This window comes from Podarcis vaucheri (genome assembly GCF_965113315.1).
Source record: "Podarcis vaucheri genome assembly, chromosome: 2".
Classification (NCBI taxonomy): domain Eukaryota; kingdom Metazoa; phylum Chordata; class Lepidosauria; order Squamata; family Lacertidae; genus Podarcis; species Podarcis vaucheri.
The window spans coordinates 67,438,165-67,459,590 of record NC_138760.1 but is presented as its reverse complement, the minus strand read 5'-3'; the positions used below and the strand labels follow the sequence as shown (position 1 = coordinate 67,459,590).

Sequence of the window (21,426 nt, the reverse complement as noted above, 5' to 3'; positions counted from 1 at the left end):
TTTTTTTAATCAGATAGTGCTCTCAGAAAAGGACAAGCCTTCTCATGAGGCCAGATTGTATGTGTATGTTGCCTATTTGGCATGTTGATGCATCAGTGACTCACTTAATTAAACGTTTTACCTTCAGCCTCATTTTCACAGCACACACATGGAAGGAACAGTTTTTCCTGTGTTGGGTTGCAGAATGTTGTAGGAAACAGATGAGGAACATACACCTGATGTTACATTTTCATTCCAAAAGAATCTTTGAGCAGGGTCTGATGTGTCTGAATGTTGCATTACTGCTGCTAGCATGCATAACGGTGCCAATCCTTGCAAAAGTTTGCCAAGGCATTCCCAGACCAGATGTTCAAAGTTCAATTCCTATATACAAAAAACCTATTAGAGTGGAAGAAAATTTCCTGGGCAGCATATATGCCGTACAGAAAGAGAGGGGGAGTTGTGATGTGTGTTGTTGATAAAGAAATTTCTTCAAAATAATAAACCTCAGACAGTGTTTTGGTGTCTGAGATCAGACATAGGGACCTGATAGTGTGTAAGAGAACAGGTAGAAATGGTAGGTGAGAAATAGGATTTCTTCTTTGTCCCACCCAAGTTCAGCTGTATGAACTGATATGGAGGAAAGACTGGGCTTAAACAAGCCCACAGAGCAGACTGCAGTGTTGCAGATCCTGGATGTTGTTACTTAGCCAGAATGGATGCTGTTCTGGACAGTTGACAAGATACTTTTTACTAACTGGATTCACGGTATCTGACAATTAAGTGGCAAGTGATTTCTTTGTTTGGGACAGAGGGTGCTTCCCTCAGATAACAACTGGACAAGAAACGGCTTCCTCAAAGCATAGGATTTTTTGCAGTAAGGAAAGTGACGGGGAAACACGCTGAAAAATGTGTGTTAACACTTGCTTTGACTCTAACCTACCCACAACTTAATGAGTGAATGCTAATTACATAGCCAATTGCTCAGTGAGCTGGTCATTTGTTAGTGCCCCCTGTCAGGCAAGTTCTGATGCTAACTGACGACTCAGCCTGAACTATAAAAATGCTCCTACTTATCATTGACAATTTAGACAAGAAGGAGCCTTTTCACATCCTCTTCAGTTTTGAGTCTCACAGACAGTGTAGGCCTGCTGCTCCAGGCTTCTGAGTCACTGAACTAACCCCTTTTCCCACCTGTGTGTGGCTGGAGCTTACATAACGATGCCTGTCCCTGTCTCACACAGGAGTTATTCTGTATATTCTGCTGGTTGGCTATCCTCCTTTCTGGGATGAGGATCAACATCGACTATACCAGCAGATCAAAGCTGGAGCCTATGATGTAAGTGATTCCACCCCCAAATCCCTTCATTGTTTTCTCTTCCTTTCTTACATGCCATCATTTCTTTGAAGAGTTCTCAACTCCCGCTTTTTGTACACACAGAGAGACAGAGCACCAGGTCTGAAAGCTTATTTGAGAACCAGTGTGGTGAAGTGGTTAGTAGGTTGGACTCTGAGACCTGGACTCAAATCCCTATTCACCTGTGATGCTCCCTGAGTGAACTTGGGCCAGTCTCAGTCTCTTGGCCTAACGTACCTCACAGGTTTGTTGTGAGGGAAAAAATATAGTGAGCTAAGTGGGGATATTTTTCTTTTTTTAAAGGAAGTAATTTGTAGCTATTTATTTCATGGGTTTGTATATGACCCTTTAAGCAATTGGTTTAAAACAGTATAAGAAAGAATGAAACCAGAAAAAGCAAATTAAAGCACAGGCCCCCCTAATAAATAAAAACAGAGGTTTAAATGGTTAAAACTCAAAGCTTAAAAAGCTTGGGAGGATAAAAAGGCAATTTCCTGTTGTTGAAAAGATCATAGAATCATAGAGTTGGAATAGACCACAAGGGCCATTGAGTCCAACCCCCTGCCAAGCAGGTGAGAGTCTCTGGGGAAAGGATTTCCATAACTAAGTGACAATTAAAATATCCCTTTCTTTGGTTGCAACTTCCCTCACTTCAGGAACACCCTTGCTGTGCAGGCAAGCTTATGTAGGAACAGGTTTTCTTCAGGTACCTGATCCCAAGGCATGCAGGGCTTTTGATAGTGTTGTGAGTTGTGTAGGGGGAGTAGGCTGTATACCAAGCCCTTTCTAATACCTGCCCCCCTCCTAATTCTTGGAATAGTCAGGCTAGCTTCCAGGTGAGGCAATCGCCTGGGTGATGGACCATTAAGGGAACAAAGAACGTGGATCTGGGCCAGATGGCAAATGGGGCGACCTAGAATGAACATGCAAATTGCAGCCACGCACCTGGCTCTCCTCCAGCTTTACCCACCAAGTGGATGAACGTAGGAAATAAAAGTTTACAAAGTTCAGTTGTGAAAATCCACACCAAAAAGGTACTGATAGTTTCTAGCTGCCAACCTCTTCCACCCCACTCTGTGACAGTTCAAGGGCAAGGCCTTATGGCTTCTCCTCAGTACACACCAAGGCCAAATGGGCCATGCAACAGGGCTGCTCCGTGGATGTTTTTATTTTTTCTCTCTGTGTTAACAAACTGGCAGACCTGCAGCTGGATGGCAATTCAGCAGAGAACAGGGTTTGGCAGAGCATTTTCAGCACCTGGCCCCCACCCAGTGGTCATTCTGTGCTATGTTTACTGCCTTGTATTGACTGTGATTAGCAAGAAATGCACCCAGCCTTAATGTTGGCCTTGTGAAACTGTTTTTTTGTTTTGTTTTAAGAAAAGCTGCTGGGTGGAAATCAGTGGTAAAAATATTAACAAACTCTGACAGTGTCCTGTGCATGTCAGAGACCATTTCCTACAAAAATGGATGCTTTTATCCCTTCCCTATCTCAAATCCGCATTATTGTATCGTGTGAAAAAGAGAGTGTGCAAATAGGCCAAACTGCATGATGCAAAAAAGGGGGGGGGAGCTCCTGATCATATTGTTATGAGTAGTGCTGTCCCTTTGCTCTTACAGTTTCCTTCTCCCGAGTGGGATACTGTCACTCCTGAAGCAAAAGATCTCATCAATAAAATGTTGACGATCAACCCATCCAAACGTATCACAGCAGCTGAAGCTCTGAAGCACCCATGGATATCAGTAAGTGCAACTGCCCAGATCCTGAGGACTGTCTGGATGAAAAGCAGTTTTTTTTAGAGGGTCTCAGTGGGACAAAATATATTTCAGTTATGTAGCACACGCACAGCAGAGTAATCATTTGTTCACATGTTGATTAATAAGCATTGTATCACATGAGGTACATGCCATAGGTATATGCTTATTATGAGCAACTGGTTATGTGGCTCCAAAAAAACACTGAACCATTTGCTGATGGCACTTATTAAGTGTCTGTGTTCATGCAGTCCACTTACAGCAATCAAGACGGGCTCCCAGGAAAAAAAAAACAACTTCAGAGGAGCGCAAAGCACATAATTTTTAAAATCACTTTTCCTGTTTTCCACCAGACCTAGTCATTCTGATCTATAGAAATAACAGTTTGAGATGCACTTTTACTATTTCCACAGCCCGTATTGTAACTCAGCTGTGCTCTTGGAATAAAACTGTTACAGAGGACTTTGACAAGTTTATTTTTAATTAAAAAAAAATAACTCTAGCTCTCATCCACTCAGAATCAGGGAGCCTATATAGGCTGATTTCCCCAAACCCCACTGCTTATCATTAAAGCAATATCCTCAGTTTCCTGGAACATTTTTTACTTGTGTACTTCTGTCTAGCAAGTGTTGCTGCCACAACTACATAGATTGGTAAACTATGGGTTTCCTTCCCAAGGGGCTGGAACATTTATATTCAGGTCTTTGCTTTGAATGTCCGTTGTGCTCGAAAAGGACAATAGTCTGAGCCATCAGTGCATAAGAGAATCAGACTGGGGAAGCCACCGTCAACCTAATGAACCATCTCCAGAATCTCTGGTGTAGCAAAAGGAGGAACAAATGAATAAGCAGGAAAACTAGTTTGCACAAACCATTAAAGTTTTATTTTCTACTGCCTGGAGAATTTAAACATATGCCTAATATATGAGTGCACATTCAAGAGACACAGAGATGGTGCAGAGTTCAGACTTGTATGTGTAGCCATGAAATAACCATCCTGCACAAAGGTGCAAGAAGCTGAGAGTTATCTAGGCTAACCCACTGCGCAAAGGCTGGAGTCTCCAAACACAGGCTCCCCAAAAGATTTTACTGATCTTACCTGGTTACAGTGGGCAGGGAACAAGTTCTGATTAGGACACATGGGTTCATGCAAACCAAGGAAGATCACAAGTAAAAGAAGCCAGGTTGCTTTTTTTTTTTTTTTAAAGGCAGGGTGGGTGTGGAGGGGGGGGATAAACCTCTCTATTTTCTGTTCCCTTCCATTTCTGAGCAACTTTCTTTTTGCCTTACAGCACCGTTCCACCGTGGCATCTTGCATGCACAGGCAGGAGACTGTGGACTGCTTGAAGAAGTTCAATGCCAGAAGGAAGCTAAAGGTAAGCCATGCCTCTTCTCTGACTTGTGGGTGGTCTTCTAGGAAATGGGTGTACATCACCAGACTGTTTTCCATTTCATCTGCCTTCCTGTGTTCATAAAGGTTTCCAAAGAATTGACTTTCCAAGAAAGCTGTGAGGCTTCCAAGAAATTGGCTTTCAGAATGGCCACCTTTGTGCTGAGAAAGGAAAGGCCTTCCTAGATATCTTAATTAAGTCTTCGGGTCGTATGCACTGAATGACAAAGGATAAAGTAGAGCAGTGGCTCCCCACTGCCCCCATTGATTGTTGTTGTATAACTAGATGCTAGTGGCTGCAGAAGGGACAACCCATTTCAGGCTCACTCGAGCCTGCAGTGCCTACAGTGTCACCATTTCTTGGCATGTCAAGGACTGCTCTTTGATAAAGTCCACTAAAATAATTCCTGAAAAGTGAACACTGATTAGACAAAATCCTTTTTTTAAAGGATTCTAGGACAAACTGAAGTTGCTTCCTAGGAATCACTGAATCTGAATTCCTTAAGGGCACTTCCATTGAGTTCCATGGAACGTCCTTCAAGACAATGAAATTGGGATCAGTGTCCAAATTCACCATTTTCAAATCACTGTCCGCCAGCCCTATGCCCAGGGGGAAGGTTCAGTATCGGCTAAGAAGTTTATTGCCACCAGTGCTATCATCAGCCCCTTCCTCCGAGGCCTTGTTGGATATCTCCACATGCTGTTATTCTTCCTTTGAATACTGTGCAAGTTTCCAGCCTCAGGGCTGGAGGCTAATAAGATTACTGAGCAAGGAAACAGATAATGATTTGTGTTTACTTTTCCTCCAGTAATCTGTTACTGCTTCAATTATGTTAATGTAATCCTATTATACATGTCTTCTTACTAGCTCATGAAATTGATTGGGAAATTGAGAAATGCTCTGTGTGTCCGCACCTACCCACAAAAATGAGGAGAGAGACCAAGAGTATCAAAGAGGCATAGCCCAGTTGACCTTTTTCACTTGGAAAGTTGTATTTGGATGGATGTTTTGAGTCCTGTGCAACCAGTGGGAGTAAATGCTAAGTTCCATCATGCAGGGTGTATCTGACATGGCACTTTCTAGTCCCCTAGTGGTACACTTGTTCCACTGGTGAAATGTTTTCCAACTGCAGAACGTTGTTGTGGAAGAGAAGGCATTAGCAGGTTGCTTGTAACTTTGTTGCACAGGTTGAACAATCCGTTGCACAAGAAGTTTTCGCTAGCTCAGCTGTTGCACAGGATTTAACTGTTGCGCAACATTAAAACTACCTGCACCTTAGTACAACAAGAGCTCTTGTGCTAGTGGATAGAGAATGTCCGGGTACAGCTCGGCATCTTTATCCAGCGCCAATATGTGTGTCTACGTCCTGTTTTTTCTTTGACAAAGTAGAAACAGTTTTATGCACAGCAGTGCCCCTTCCTTTTGTGAGGTGTTTTCTTTTCCAGTAAGAAAACAGGCAGTCGTAACTGAGAGATAGTCGGTGTTAAATGCTTGGCAAAGGAGAGCAGAGATCTATAACCAGTTCTTTTATTAACTTGCAGAGAATGGCTCTGAAGATGTTACTTCAGTACTGTACCATAGTCTTCCCATCTATAAAATGGATGTGAGGAGACCGATCTGCTCTTTGACATCTATGGGACAATATGCTATGTGAGAACAGATATGTGTAGTAATAGTAGTAGAAATAGTGATAGCTGTGGTAGATTTTATTATCAGGTGCTAAAATTGAATTGCTTTTTTAAAACAAACAAACCATGCCACATACGGTATATAGATCTGTCTCTCAATGTCCAGTATTTTTTAATTTCGCAATATATCAAGTTTGGGAGTACCATGTAGCATTCTGGGGCTTGGGCACAGCTCTGAACAATAGGAAAGCAGGTTATTCTCGGGCAGGGCAGGGGGCTTCTGTCACTGATGTGTCTAGTAGAGTCTAGCTGCAACTGCAGCTTCTATGGGGAGATGAGATATGGGGAGTTCCCCTCGAGACGCAATGGGAATTCCTCATCAGTGACTGCTAGAAACTTGTCAGTTGTCCTGGTCTCATCAGAGCGTGGAGCTTGCTTGTTCATCCGAGGATGAAATCCCATTAACACTGCAAGAAAGGATACTGAGTCTCTATAAGGTGGCTATAATAAACCCCTGCTGCCATCATTGAGAAACTTGCAGAGTAGTTAAAAATCCCTGAGCCACTATCCAGTGACTTGTTTTCTGCAAACAGTTAGCTATATCTATTAATACCACCTCCGAACTATATTCATCATACCCCTGGAACCATGCCCAAGAGCCATCCCTCTTGGAGCCCCAGCCAGCTCCATTTTCCACTAGATGCCTTTAAGAGGAAGGAGACTGGGGTTGGGGGAAGGGATGGGTCTGATTCTGAACCCAGTGATGTTTCTTGCTTCCCCGTTTTCTTTTTGTCTTTTGTGTATTTCAGGGTGCAATCCTCACTACAATGCTAGCAACCCGGAATTTTTCTGGTAGGTAACCCAACTCTCTCCAGGGCAGTATTGACTTGCTGCCTCTTCATATGTTGGATGCTAGTCATATGTGCTTAATATGACTGGCCAGTGTGACAGGCTCCCCAAACCCTGGCTCTCGTTGGAAAAGACTGGGCACAGGGCATCTTCATGCAAGGCTCTAAAGCAGGGGTGGGGAACCTCCGATCCTGAAGGACTCCAGTTTCCATCAGCCCCCAAACAGCATGGCCAATGGTCAGGGATGATGGGAGTTGTGGTCCAACAGCAACTGCATCATCAGAGGTTCTCCACCCCTGCTATGATACCATTTTGGAATTCTTCTGCCATTTCTACCTGCAGCTAAACATTAATGCAGGAAAGAAAGAAAAGCGGAGAAGCATTTTAAATTTACATTCTGACCCTTGTTGGTTTGGCATTAATGAAGGTCAATTTGTATGTCCCAGACTTGCTCAATGCATAAATCCATTTGCAGGATTTTACTCAGTAGACAAGGCTGCCTATTGGTTGTCTTGAAATTCTAGCATTTCTGCAGCTTCCCTGCAGGTTGCTACTTTCAGCACTGTACAAGCAGATACAATTCGGAAAGCAAGAAACTGGGACTGCAGTGGAATCCTATAAGGATGTGTTGACTTATGCTTAAAAATCCAGGGTTGTTGACTTTTGATTTACTGATGAAGATCACATGCTTTGGAGATAGCTTGCATTTTAATATGATGTTTGGGTTTTCCTGGTTGCGGTGCAGTCAGGGGAATAGGGCATTGCAAAGTCTGGATGTGGTTGAACTGATAACTACTCTCATTTTTCATACTGACACACTGCTAATACTCAGGGGGTTTATTACTAGGTAAATCACAGGCAGCCAACCTGCAGCTTGTCAACCACATGTGCCCTCACTGCTTGTGCCAGCCATGCCAACTGGCATGCAGCACCTGACCACTTACCCACACCACCACATGAGTCCCTGGGGGCAGTAGGCAGGGTTTCTCATCCTTGGTATAAACCAGCACAACTTAAGGTCCCATCCCCCCCAATACACCGAAACCTTTTGGATGTTTGGGTTGGTCTGTTTGCACCATGTTCCTATTCTATAACATTCCCCAGATTTCACCATCCTACTGGTTTTACATTTTAGGAAAAGAAGCTTGACGAATGGACTTGATAAATGCACCAGCAGCCTGCCTCTAAGTTTGGGCTCCAGCCCTGTTATCGGTTATGCTTGGAAAAGTGGCACAGAATCTGTGTGTTCCTGTGCATTGCTTCTCAGAAGTAAACTGTGTTTAATGGTGCTTACTCACTTAGAAGAAAGCATCCATAGATCTGCAGCATAGATCAAGTGCCTTGGTAAAATAATTTAGTTTGCTAGTGGCAGGGAGTACTGATGTATAAACGATCATTTTAAAATTCCCTAAATATTCACGACATGCATTGTCGCTGTCTGCTATGTCAGGAACTTCGTCCAAGATTTGTTTCTGTGCACAGCCTCCTTTCATTTCACTGGGCATCTAGCTCAGCAAGGCTTTCCTTGTCGTGGCAGCCTGGAAAGAAAGCACTCAATGTCTTTTAGACCTATTCTTGGAGTATGACTCAAACGTTTGGTGTCCAGACATAGCTCACATATTACTTATTTCAGGAACTTGTGGCCCTCAGATGTTGCTGGACCTCCGACCATTGGCCACATTGGCTACAGCTGATGAAACCTGGGGTCCAACAAGATCTGGAAAATCACAGGCTTCCCACCCCAGACCTATTTCCAAAGGTCTCCAAGCAGCACAGTTTGAACGTGGAAAGAATGTGTGTTAGAGATGCTACAGAGTTGACAAGGATTTACTGTATGGCTTAATAAGATTCATGCATTCTTCCACTCCACGGGTGGGAGGTATTGAGGTGTGTTTACTACTTAAAAGTGAGCACTTCGTAATTTTGAAAGAGAAAGAAAACTACTTCTTATGCATAGGACCTCCCACTCTACACACACACACACACACACACACACACACACACACACACATATCTCCACTAAGCTTCCCCTCTTTCCTTCCCTCCCCTGGTTCCACGCTGTGATAACTACTCAAAGTGAAAAGCTCACAGTTTGGAGGTAATTATACACAACCAGGACTACAATTGATCGCAGTTAGGTGCACTTAAGCTGCAAACCTATACACAGATATCTGGGGAGGTGAGGACTAAGTCCTATTGAGACACGTATGGTTGTGCAGTACTGCACAACTTACTTCTTTCAAGAGGCTTAAGTGTGCCCAACTCTGTGCTGGATTGTGGCTTAGTTGTCTACGGCAGAAAGCTGATGTCAGTCCTTAACTCAGGCACTGACTTGTGGCTTTTCTCACGTCACATTCGTTTATAGTTATTAATCGTTTACCCAAAGATCACAAAGAAGTGACAAAGCACAACTAATCATTCCTAAAACGCTTTGTGACACATTGCTGGAAAGGCTGAGTCAGTGGATCAGTGCAGCTGCCAATCCTCTTCCCTTCACACAACAGAAGATTCGCAGCATCACCTTGATTTGGCAGGATTTTACATTTGCTTTAAATTATGGATGACCCAAAAAAGGCGGAGGCAAGATTTAATCTTGTACTCTGGAGAGGCAGCTATTGTGTGGACGTACAGCTCCACCCGAAATATACCGTATGGGGAGAGGGGGGATATTAGGGGAGAAGGATTACAAAATTGTGATTGCCTCTTTGGAACACAGGAACTAGATAGGTTGAAGGTTCCTTCCCAGCACACAGGAATTGCTTACAAGTGTCCTCAAAAGGCCAGTGTTCAGGAAAAGCCTCTTCTAAGCTGTTTTTTTTAAAATTTTAATTTAAGGTAGGCAGAATTTGAAGAGGCTTTTCCAAGAAGCACTTTATGAGGAACTTCCAAGGGTGACTTCCATCTGCTGAGATTTTTATTGAAACATGGCAAAAACTAGCTCCTTGGAAAATGTAGGGGGACAATTGTTTGTGATTACATTTAATATGTGGCCAAATTATTAGAAGTAGTGTGGCATGTGGCCCCAGAAACTTGTTCAAAAGGGAAATGTGGCCCTCCAGCTGAAAAAGGTTCCTCATTCCTGCTTCATGTAGGAAATAATGTGCCATCTGTATGTACACCATCACAGCTGATAATAAACAAATATTTGGTTTTCCAACATGGAGTACATGCAGTGTGAAACCACAATTGGTTGTGACTTCCTACAGCATGCACATGTAGTGAAGTACACCTGTGTAATATACACATGTGACAAACTATGCACGGGGCTGCATATTATAAGCTGGAACACTTAGCCACAATGAGCACTTGGACGAAGGGGAAAGGGCTGGATAGAATTTAAATAAATAAATGCTAAACTGTAGGGAAAGATAACATAATGCAGGCTGGTTGCTTATTGAATGGAGTAAACAAGGTCAAATGGGGACATAATTAAATCACTGAAGAAAAATCTAGGAAATTAGGGTTGATTGTCTACCATGACACTCTTAGGAAGCTTGTCTTTAAAAAAATGAAAAAATGTGGAGGTGGAGGAGAGCTAATCAGCTGAGACTGCTCTAAAAGTGATAAGGGTTCACCACTGAAATTCAAATCAGGGAATTCAAAACTTGATCCTTTATTTAGTTTTCTGTCCTCCATGTTCAGATGTGTGTTCCCCCCGCCCAAAACCAGAGTAGTGATTGCTACTGATGGTAGGGTTATCCGGGTCATCTTTTGCTCAGAAGCTGCAGTCAGGCCAAGCGTGCTTATGCCATGCTTCATATCTGTGTGTTTTATGCATTCAGAATCTATTTGAAGGCAACAGAGGGAAGAGGGAGGGATTATGAGTGGGCTGCAGTCCCAGGAGACGAGGCTGGCTCTGGGATAGTCATGGGGGAGGGAGGCATGGGGGAAGATGTCTGCTTTTCATCATTGTCAAAATGTGGGCTGCAGCTGTCAGGATGTCATAATTGTAGCACATGACCCCACCAGCATGGGGGTCTAAAATTAGCGAAAGAGGCAGAGTGTGAGAAAGGCAGGCAGGCAGGCAATTGCACGCTGATCTTATCATAGTTGAGCCATTAGCGTTCATATCTGAGACCGCGAAACAGGGCATGCAAGCCCAGAAGGTGAGGGTGATGGCACAGGGCAGGACTGAATCCCTGTAAGCCATGTTGAAGGACCCTTGAGCCCTCTCAGGAAGGAAACAAGTGTCAGAGAATGCTCTGTCAGCTCCCTTCTCTCTCCGCCGCTGGCCATTCTGCTGGTTCCTTCAAAGATTTGGGAGTCCGAGAGGACAAGTGGCTGTGGCTTTTCACGGGGAAGGATCCCAGTAATCCAGCTGGTGAGCTGCATAGTTTTCTGAAAGAGACTTCCTCCAGAACTCTGGATCATTGCAAAGCAAGTTCGCTACCAGCAGAGGAAGCGGTGGAATTGAATCTGTGATCTTCGGTTCCTGCGTTCTGCTGCTCTCACACAACTCCCCCCATGTTGCTGGTTCTCAGTGTGCTGACCCTGTTACCGTGCCTGTTCCTCTTGACGTGGTACTTTTTCTCCACAGGAGGGAAAAGTGGTGGCAACAAGAAGAACGATGGCGTCAAGGTAAGTCCTGGGCTCATAGAGCCACCAGCTTGCCTGTACTCAAGAAGGCAGGAATGTTTGGGCTGGTGGACTGTGTGGTCATGGGTCCCTGCGTGGATCTCTTGCATCATCCTCTTCTCATCATGAAATACATCTCCACATTCTGAAAGCAAAAAAGGAAAAACAAATACCTTTACCTAAGCAAAATTTGCTGCTTAGAGTAATGGATGCCTTGACTCATGTTCAATTTGCTTGGCTAACTCATATCCTCATAATCTCTTCCCATTCCTGCTTTCTTTTCATAAAGAGGAGGAAAAAAGCTTGTGCCTTTCTCCTACCGTCTTACTGTTACTATGCTACGGTCATTTCGGGGAAATAGAGCCAATCCAAATGTTTGGAGGCCATAGTGAAACAGCCCCACAAGAGGACAGCAACTCACAAGTCCAACTGATTCAGAAATCTGGAGGTTGATGCTCCTATGGTCCTTGTGTGGGAGTGAATTATGCCACAGTGTGCCTCAGAAATCAGGCAGGCCTTCTTCCTGGCTTGTTATCTCTGTGTGAAGGAATATCTTGACACGGAAGCACTTCCAAACAAATCAACACCTGAGTGAATTTGGAGGTGTTATGGATCGGCCAAGAGAGCTTTATCACATCCCCCTGCCCAACAATTTGAATTGGCTCTAGGGCATTTCTTAATACTGTAAAGGGGGCTGTGACAGGTAAGACAAACTGAAAGACACTTAATATGGAAGAGAGGGAGATGGGATGGGGAGTGGGAGCAAGGATGACTCTTTCTTTGATTGGCTCCTGTGGACATCAGTTTAGACTGAGCCTCTGAGCAGTGGCGAGGGGCCCAGCTGCCACCTTTTCTTTTCAGATAGGTCATTGCTGTTTTATTTGAGTCTGAGTCTCCCACGGTGGCCTGATGAACTATCTTCTGGTCAACTGAAAACCTGGGAGGAATGAGAAAATATAGATGTTTCTGTCATCAACCCAAAAGGAGGGGAGAAAGGGGTTAAAACTGAAAACAGAACTAGGGACACAAGAAATCCTCCCCAACACAAACACACACAAACACACTCGCCTTCTCCAGGTTTTTGATTCTACATTGGTCCCTTTGGGTTTGCAGCACTCATATCATGCCTTGAAACCTGGTTCATTGATTTGGCAGAGATGCAGATTAATGGATGAACAGGTTTGCTCATTCCAGTGACATCATCCATTCCAGCTCTGAAATATTTGTGAAGTTTGAATGCTAGCATTTGAAAGAATGGCTTTGTGCTGATATTATAATGATTTTCTTTTCTGGAAACCAAACTGGAGTATTCTGGACAGGTGCCTGGCATCTCTTTCCACGGTGCCAAATTGAGACTTGGTGGCTATCTGAGGATGTGGCAAAGGTTTCTTCAAAGAATGAAGAAGATTCTGACAAAAGTATTCCTTGGCCAAGAGATACACTTACACTTGCCCATCTGCCTCTTTCCTATGCTAACAGCCACTCCTGGCACTGTCATCTCACCCCCATTTCCTTTCAGAAATACCCCAGATGGACAGACCTCAATTCCAGCAGTGGAATCCCACTTGGCTTAATTGTCAAATGGCTTGGCTGCAGATTCTCCTTCCCCCTCACCTTGTTTGGTTTTGATATCCCCCTCTGTAGAAGGAGATGGCTGTTGGCACCACAAATTGTGGGGTCTAGTTCACGATCTCATGGTTAGCTTGCCTTTCGGATGAAACTCTCTGGTTTAACAGAAAGAACCCACCTACTGTGTTTGAAGTAACATGGTAATGGCAACACACACACACACACACACCCATTGCAGAAAGGATATTACCCCCTACTTTGGCTACACCTTTTAGTGAAAAAGTAGATATTTATGTGCCACCTCTGCAAACATGCTATCCATGGAGAGTAGAAAGGACAACGGACCCCTTTCACCAATAGTTTATTGAGAGAAGAGGCTTTGCCCCTCTTGTAACCAGTGGATGCTCAACAAGTTCACTGCCCTGTGTCACATCCTGTTACATTGTTAATTAATGCAATCACTGCCCCATGTCACATCCTGTTACATCCTAAATTAATAAAGTCACTGCCCTGTGTTGCATCCTTTTATTGTATGTACGTCCTACTTTAATAAGGTCACCACTTTTGTGTTGCGTCATGTTGCGTCAATTGCTTCTACAGTTACCGTCCAGTAAGGTTTCCTAGACAGTTCTTGGTATGTTCTCAGTGGAGCCACCATGCATCTGAGCCTAGCTACCTCCATCATATATAGCTTAAGTACCAAATCTAAGAGTTGTAGTAGAGTCTGTTCTCTGTCTTTTGGTTGGCTTTGGAGAAGAAGCTGTAGAGGGCTAGCTGAGGATATCATATCATGAAATAAAGCAGTCAGAATTGCCAAGTGCCAATGGGCTCGTTCTACTGTAGCTCATAGAACGCATTTCATCTCACCAGATATATGCAGTTTTGATACCTTTTTAAATAAATGATAGTGAAGAAGATTAGGATGGAGGCTTCTACACTATGCCTATGGTGAGCCTGTTTAGATGCTGCATTTTCTGGATTTCATCTAGATCCATTTTCCAAGTTTCATCTACAGGACAGAAAGAAGTAGTGTGGAGAAGGCAAGAAGAAGCCAAGAATGGATTTGTGGGATAGCAAATAGAGAACTTATTCAAGACTCTTTTGAGTGATAATTAGGAATCTGACATGATGTGCCTCTCTTTTGATGTACATTAAAGCGCTGTGTTGAGAGAAGCTAATCAAGAATCAAAAGACAAAAGTCTTAAATCTTGAATTATTTGCAGGATTTCTTCTGTGAGCTGTTCAGTACTACTTTGAGGCGTAGAAGGAGCTTCTTAGGTCAAGTCTGCAATGCAAATAAACTCACTTCCACCATTTGGCATTGTGTTGATTTACCACCTTTGGTACAATGCTGGGATTATATGAATCAGACTTTCCACTCCTAAAAACTGCAGTCATAGTCCATGTAAACATTGCAGTTTGCCTGTGGTTTCAGTCATTCTCTCAAGGTTTTATCACACTTTTAAAAGAAATCCCTGGTGAAAGCTATGTGATAGCACATTCCTGCACACTGTTCTGTTTCTTCTCAGCCAGATACTTGTTGCTGCACTTGAACAAATCTAGAAAAGGGGCGTCACTTGGCTCAAAGTTTGACCATCATCTACTTCGTTTGTATTTTTCATGCCCTAGCAAGCCTCTCCTAGCTCTGATAGAGGTATTCACATCCCACCTAAACAACCCCCACTCTGATTTGGTCAATGTACAGCATTATAACTGGGCTACTCCAAACAAACACTGATATTATCTCATAACCATTGCAAATGGCAAGATGCTTGCATCTTAGTGTGGATAGTGAAGACTTTTAAGTGCTTTACTGGTACCTGAATTATCATGCCAAAATGATGTGCAGACATGACCTTAGAAGAGTGATCACTGAAGACAGGATGAGAAGCAACAAATTTTGATCACAGTGAGAATGCAGATTTAGATTAGTGAATAACAAGACTGTTCAGCAGTAGTGTAACTGTCTATGAAGGCTTTCAGAGATGCTATAGATGTGAAATGCCCATCCTCATTCGGTGCAGTAGAGGATCATTTGGATTTCTTCTGGCTTTATTCTTTTAGGATTCAAAGTGAACAATTCCAGTATTTAATGTCTCCAGCTTTTTGCTGCCACAAGTAGAATGATGCAAAGTCACAGTGGCAAGGAGGGTTGGAAAAGTATAGCATTTCATTTGCGGAGGGCTGTATTCAGATATTGTTGTGTCCACAAGTTAAGTTGGTGTGGCAGTTTTAGCTTGGTGACTAGTATTTACAGATCTCAAAACATGATTCCTCTTCAGCTTGGAAATCTTTGTTGGATTGGATTAGAAAATGGCAGGAGAGATGTTAAGGTGGAGCCCTGCCCTGGGTCAGGATATTAAGGTTCATAGGGATGCAGACATCTGTGGGTCCAAACACAGAATAGTGGACAAGGCTGATGGATTTGTTAATTGTACTGGAAAGTTAGATTGGCATGGTTTGCATTGTGAGAGTTTTGACTTCTCTTTGGCATTAAGCATCAGATTTATTCACAAACTCTTCACCTTTCTAGTAGGATCGCAAAAAGGTGTCCTAGGACCCACTGTGTCCCATGTTCTGCTCTCTTCCTTCTTTCTCACTCTGTGTCTCTTCTTGTCCTATCTCTTCTCCTTGTTTTTCCAGAAAAGAAAGTCCAGTTCCAGCGTTCAGTTAATGGTGAGTGTCCTTTGTCTTCCTCAATGCTGATAATGTTGGGCCTCTCAACATGTTACAGCCCTCCCTGTTTTGGGGAATCACTCTGAGCTGTGGAGAGCAGGGCTGAAAGTAATTCCTTCAGAGCAGCATCCTCCCCTATGGGGATCCTTCTAAACAGGAACGGCTGGAGCAGAAGGATAGTTGAAGCCCAAGAGCACTGAGAACCTAATTCCATTTTCTAGCGAAAGGTTCTCCATGGAACTTCTCCTCTAGCAGATCTGCAAGCTGCACCAGTCCAAGCAGCCGTGAAGGAAAGGCCATCTTATATGGCTTTGCTGGAACTGTTCGGTCACAGGAGACCAAATGGCTGGCACGGCCGTGGTCAATCTGCTGTTTAATATTGTTTGCAATATGTCTCTGGTGGGATGAACTGGTGGTTGCAGTCCAGCTACCAGAGTTGTCTTGATGAGAAGCAAATGGTTCCCTTTCTCTGTGTTAATCTGTGTACCAGTTGGCTGTTTATGGAAAGAGGTGTGTGTCAGCCTTTGGCGGTCCATGTGGTTCTTGGCAGCCCTCTCTGTTTGAGTGTACATTTCTTTCTTTACTATGCGGTCAATGTGGTCTCTTTCACTCCTGCACAGTCTCCCTCACTCTCTCATCCTAGCTCCCTCTCTTTGTTAATTTGTACATTCCTCTCCCAACTGTAGTCAACATGGTGTCTTTCACTCCTTACACAGCCCTTCTTGCCCCCTGCTAGCTGTAGGAGATGTCAAGCCTCTCACTCCTGATAGTAGTGCAGTGGAATACTAGTGAATTCACTCCTGCAAGATTCTTCACAATCGGACCTCCGGCTCAGTTGTGGTTTCAAAGTCAAGACAAGTATTACAGTCACAAAGCAAAATCTGTGGTTACTGACAAGTGCTTTTATCTGATGCTTACCTGGTTTTTGTCCCTTTGCAGTGTTTGATCCTGTTGAGGTAGAACCTGGGTGATGGGTTACCGGTCAGGATTTTTCTGGGGGGGAAAGCCATTTGGGTGCATCTTATTTTGCTTTTGTCCTCTCCGTTCTTTCTCCAGGAATCTTCAGAGAGCACAAACACCACCATTGAGGATGAAGACACCAAAGGTAGAGTATAAGACTGTGGCGGAAGAGGTAAAAGGAAACCCATTTTAGTCAATGACTTCCAGTAAGCATGAGTTGTGAGACTACGGACCCCTAGGCAATTCTCGCTGTCAGCCTATATAGGTAGAGCTGTTCAAATACTAAAATGAAATTTGAAGCTTAGAGTTTTATTTTTCATCCATTTTTCAATGAATGAAAACTTCATCCTTACTCTATAGCCCACTGACCAGGATTGGTCAGTAAAACTGTTCAGCTGTCACAAAACTATTCTGTTGTGAATTTGCAATCTAAAACTTATTTTGTGAAGTAAAAGAAAAATCAACTGTGTGCAGAAATTTACTGTGATGCGTCTAAAAGACTCAAATTTCATTATAAGTGGCCCTGTATCAATTTATGTGCAATGTGCAAAATTCTCCTACAGAATAATACCGCTGTTGTGACTACCATTTGTGAATTAGCAAGGCAATTAGACCTCATTTGTACATACCACTGCACCACACCTACTCAGGGACATAGCGTTGGACGGGGGCGCTGCCAGGGCGATGACCCTGGGCACATTTTTCTGGGGAGCACTGCACATTTGGCTCTTCACACCTCCTGCCAGCCCTGCACCACATGGCGAGGCTGGGATCAGATCTGAATGATTTGCCGGGTGAATCATTCAGATCAGATTCCAGCCTCGCGAAGTGGCATAGGGCTAGCAGGGCAGCATGCAAAGGACTCAACAGTCATGCACCTTTCAATCCCAGCCTCGCCTTTGCCATTGTCTTTGGCCATTTGCAGGGGCTAATGAGAGTTGAAGTTCAGCAATATCTGGAGACTCAAGTTTGCAAAAGGCTGCCCTAGATACTTAAATCCCTTGCTCTCCCTCGGTTCAGCTTGCAGTGTGTTGCGATTTTTCTAACAACTTGGCGAACACTGACTTTTTCATTCCTCTTCTCCACCGAGTCTCTATGGAAGGAGTTTCACTGTCACCATTTTAAACCAGTCTTTGGGAAGAACCTTAGTGAGGCCTCTTTCTTACTGCCTGACAAGGCCACAGCGTTCCCATAATAGCTTGGGAAATCAGTGTTAATTTGTAAAGTCTCCCCAAATGAAGGGAACTCATCTGCTGTGGAGATGGACTTTGGCCTGACATTAAAGTTAATTGAAAATTTGTCTCTCTGGGAATAACTCCCGCAGGAAAGGCAGGTGTGTGTGTGTGTGTGTGTGTGTGTGTGTGTGTGTGTGGCAAATTAATATGAAATGATAGAAACACTGCTGATGAGGAAAGCCTTCCCTGCGCATTTTATCATTAACCACTTTGTCTCTTTAGTATAGGGAATTAGATCTACCCACAGGACACCCATATTTTAGCCTTATTAATAAGCACATTGGAATGCTTTGGCACAGTCTTTTGGAAGATCCAGTTCCCTGAATGTGTTGCTGGATTTCTAAGAGATTTCAGCCCTCTTGCAGATCCAACAGAAAGCAGAGGTAAGGAAGGAGGACAGAAAAGAATCATCCTAAAATTTGTATTGTCTTCAAGGCTTCTTTAAAGTGAAAAGGAGGGTAATGGTGAGGTGTTTGTTAGTTTGTTGTTCCAAACTTTAAAGCATCTATCTTTTGAAGGGCAGTGAAAGAAACCTGAGGAACTTGACTTGGCACATTTTCTCATTCCTTGGGGGGGGGGGGGAGGCACAAAGAGGCTGTTCATATTTTGTTGCTGCAAGCAACCCACACAGATTCTGACACAGGGATCCAGGTAAACCTCACAGTCACTACTTCAAGCCTGCCTTTCAGGAATAATAATCCCATATAACACAGCCACACAGCCTCCCATGACAAGTCATTTGTTCACAAGGGTGTAGGGGCTAACAGCACGTAAGATGCAAGTACCTGTAACGAGTCCCAGCACCATTTTTTAAAAGAAAAGGTTTGTGAGGAAGGCTTTTTTTGTGCGAGGAAGGCTTTTTTTGTGCAAGGAAGGCTTTTTTTGTGCGAGGAAGGCTTTGGGCAGAGAAGCCAGTGGCTTGGGATACTGTGTGCTTAATTCTTTCCCTATCTGGCATTTCTCAGCTCATGAAGCTGCCATCCCCACAACAGCTTCCCTATGCAGAGATCAAAATTACATATTTACCAATGTTTTGAACCTTTGGAAATTTAAAGGAAGGAAAAAGTTGCCTCCTCACATATCTTGAAGCCCGAAGAAGGGAGCACCTTGTAACATGTCATTCATTTACTCATTTTATGCTTGATATCAATTAATACTAATCCTGCAATTAATCCTAATACTACTAATAATAATAACAAAACAACAACAACCAGTAGTTTCTAAAGAAATCCTGCTGTTTGGTGTGTTTTCCCTCACAACAGCTTCCATCTGATTTGAAAACATAAGCCACAATCACCGCTAAGTTGAGGTGTGTACATTTGAGACCACCATTGCACATGCTCAGATGACAACTTAACGCATAGGAGTTTGGCAGGGAAACCAAACAGGTAACACACATCAGGTGAAGGCATCCCGGCCCCCTTTCTGGTGTGTGTAGTGTGCAACTGCAGCTTGAAACACAGCAGGCCAGTAGAAGGGGACAACCTCGCTGTGCTTGAGGCCACTAAGAGTCTCAGGCCTCTGAATACAACAGGTCCCACTTGGCACCTGTGTGGGTCTCCTGACTGGTGTGCCCAGAGCCATCTCTCCAGTGAAGATGCTGCTACGGGTGTGGGAACCTCCCACAAACTGGCGAGCCGTGTTTGCATATGTGATTGTCGCACCCCCTGGCCATAGTCTAAGACTTTGCTCTCCACTGTGCAAAAAGTTGCCCATGCAAAAGGAGATACCACCACGGCTATTCTAACAGTGCTGCTCAGAGTGCCAGGAAAGCGGCCTGCCCTGCCAAGGCTTGTTTTTAAATGAAGTGGCAGTCACTCACTCATGGCCAGAAGTGAAAACAAGCTGCTCTTTGGCCAAGAAAGGTGCCGTTTTGTAACAGCGCTCTCCTCCGCCTCTTCTTAGTCCTTAGTCTGCACTGATGCCTTTTGTTCTCATTCTACCCCCTTACTATCCTTTCCCCGCTGCCAGGGTCTCTTTGCTGCTCCATTTGTTTCCTCTGCCAGTTCCTCTCCCTACTGGGGTGTAATGTAGCTGAGCAACAAAAGCTTGCCTCCCTAAGCCTGGTGTAATTGCTTGTCTGTGCTTCAGCCACTGTGTTGAAAGAGCTGTGCAGGCTGGCAGGGAAGCACCAGCCATGTCTGTAAATGCCTCTGAAGGCTGCTTGTGTGTCACCTGCCAAGCACCACCACAGCTGAGGTGTTTATGGTAAGGCTTGCCCTGTAGTTGATTCTTCCGAGGCTGGGAACTAATCTGCCACCTCCAGCCTGCATGGCTAAATGGACAGGCGTTCTAGTCCAGCGACATCAGGAGGGCTGCATGGACCTCACCCCCGCTCTAGGCAATCCCTAAATACTGAGCTGGCCTTTCCCTCAGCCCTTCCACTGAAAGGTAGAAACAGAACCAAAGATTTCTAAATCTTCCTCATTCTGGAGAAGTATTTTCCCCCAGCCGTTTTTATAATCTCTCCATCTAGTAAGTCTTTCTTTAAATCCCCCCCTCCTCTTCTGCCAGACTATCCAGGGCTGTCTGTACGTAAAAAATAAATAAATTAAAATTCTGTATGCAAGCAATTCAGTTTTCTAGTTTTGGTAGTTCTGAGAAGGGCAGAAGCAAAGAAGCCCTGTCCTCAACCTCTGATCTTCTTGGCCGCCTGCTGAGGTTTTCCAAGGCATTGCCCCAAAGATTTTCAAATACATCTTCACAGCAATAAGGACTAGAAACTTGAGGTGCTTTTAAAAATGAAAGCAGGCATTTTTAGAAAGTCGAGTTCTACGTGCACTACCACTTTCTGCGGTTCACAGCACTGTGATATCCATACAGCTCTAACAATGCCCTTTCTCACTGTCTTATTTACATTCAATATTTTCTCTCCCTTCTCCCCCCCCCCAAACCAACAGTACGAAAACAGGAAATCATTAAGGTGACGGAGCAGCTGATTGAAGCAATAAGCAATGGGGACTTTGAGTCCTACACGTGAGTGTGCCCAGTGGGTGTTTTGAACTTTAACAAGAGAGCGAAGTATATTCCTGAGCTGGCCCAGTATGGAGGAAGAGGGTTAGCAGGAAATCCTTCAAATGGCCTTAACTTTGAAAAAACAGTTTTGAAATGTCAGGTTGCTCTGAAGGCAAGCAAATTAGTTGTTTTCTTTTATGGGTTTTCAAAGCACAGCTAGAAATGGACTTCAAGAACTTGTGTTTTCCGTTTCTTCTGTTCATACCGAGCCACTCTGTCATTATTATCTCCCATCAAAATTAAAATGGATGGATTCATTTTGCAGTCTGGCCAAGGATAAATCGCAGCTATTACTGCTGAGTGAGCAAGCAAAGGCCCTGGATTCCTGGTTAAGAGAACAAAGAAGCATGGGTTTATTGATGAAGAGTAGAGGCTGCTGAGTTTGTTTTTCTCCTGTCTACAAGAAGGGCCTGTTTGAAAACAAACGTGCAAACAAAAC

The 21,426-nt window shown here is 43.9% G+C and overlaps 1 protein-coding gene and 1 long non-coding RNA gene across 5 annotated transcripts in view; one reads left to right on the top strand and one right to left on the bottom strand.

Moving 5' to 3' along the window:
• CAMK2A (calcium/calmodulin dependent protein kinase II alpha) overlaps positions 1-21,426 on the top strand; it is a gene marked incomplete at its 3' end in the record, with an annotated part of 109,110 nt that overhangs the window by 78,380 nt on the left and 9,304 nt on the right. For 2 of the 4 annotated variants that reach the window (XR_014216604.1, XM_082211793.1), the window contains exons 9-16: positions 1,224-1,318; positions 2,956-3,078; positions 4,382-4,465; positions 6,918-6,960; positions 11,495-11,535; positions 15,745-15,777; positions 16,834-16,882; positions 20,873-20,948. Coding sequence is in view for 2 of the 4 variants with exons in the window: in XM_082211793.1 (XP_082067919.1) it covers positions 1,224-1,318; positions 2,956-3,078; positions 4,382-4,465; positions 6,918-6,960; positions 11,495-11,535; positions 15,745-15,777; positions 16,834-16,882; positions 20,873-20,948 (544 nt within the window). The remainder of the gene's footprint in view (positions 1-1,223; positions 1,319-2,955; positions 3,079-4,381; positions 4,466-6,917; positions 6,961-11,494; positions 11,536-15,744; positions 15,778-16,833; positions 16,883-20,872; positions 20,949-21,426) is intronic. The other 2 variants (XR_014216605.1, XM_082211794.1) reach the window with 1 other exon arrangement.
• Positions 4,472-21,426, bottom strand: part of LOC309526011 — a 39,922-nt gene continuing 22,967 nt past the window's right edge. Inside the window, exon 3 of the long non-coding RNA XR_014216613.1 lies at positions 4,472-6,575. This is a non-coding gene — a long non-coding RNA (uncharacterized lncRNA). The remainder of the gene's footprint in view (positions 6,576-21,426) is intronic.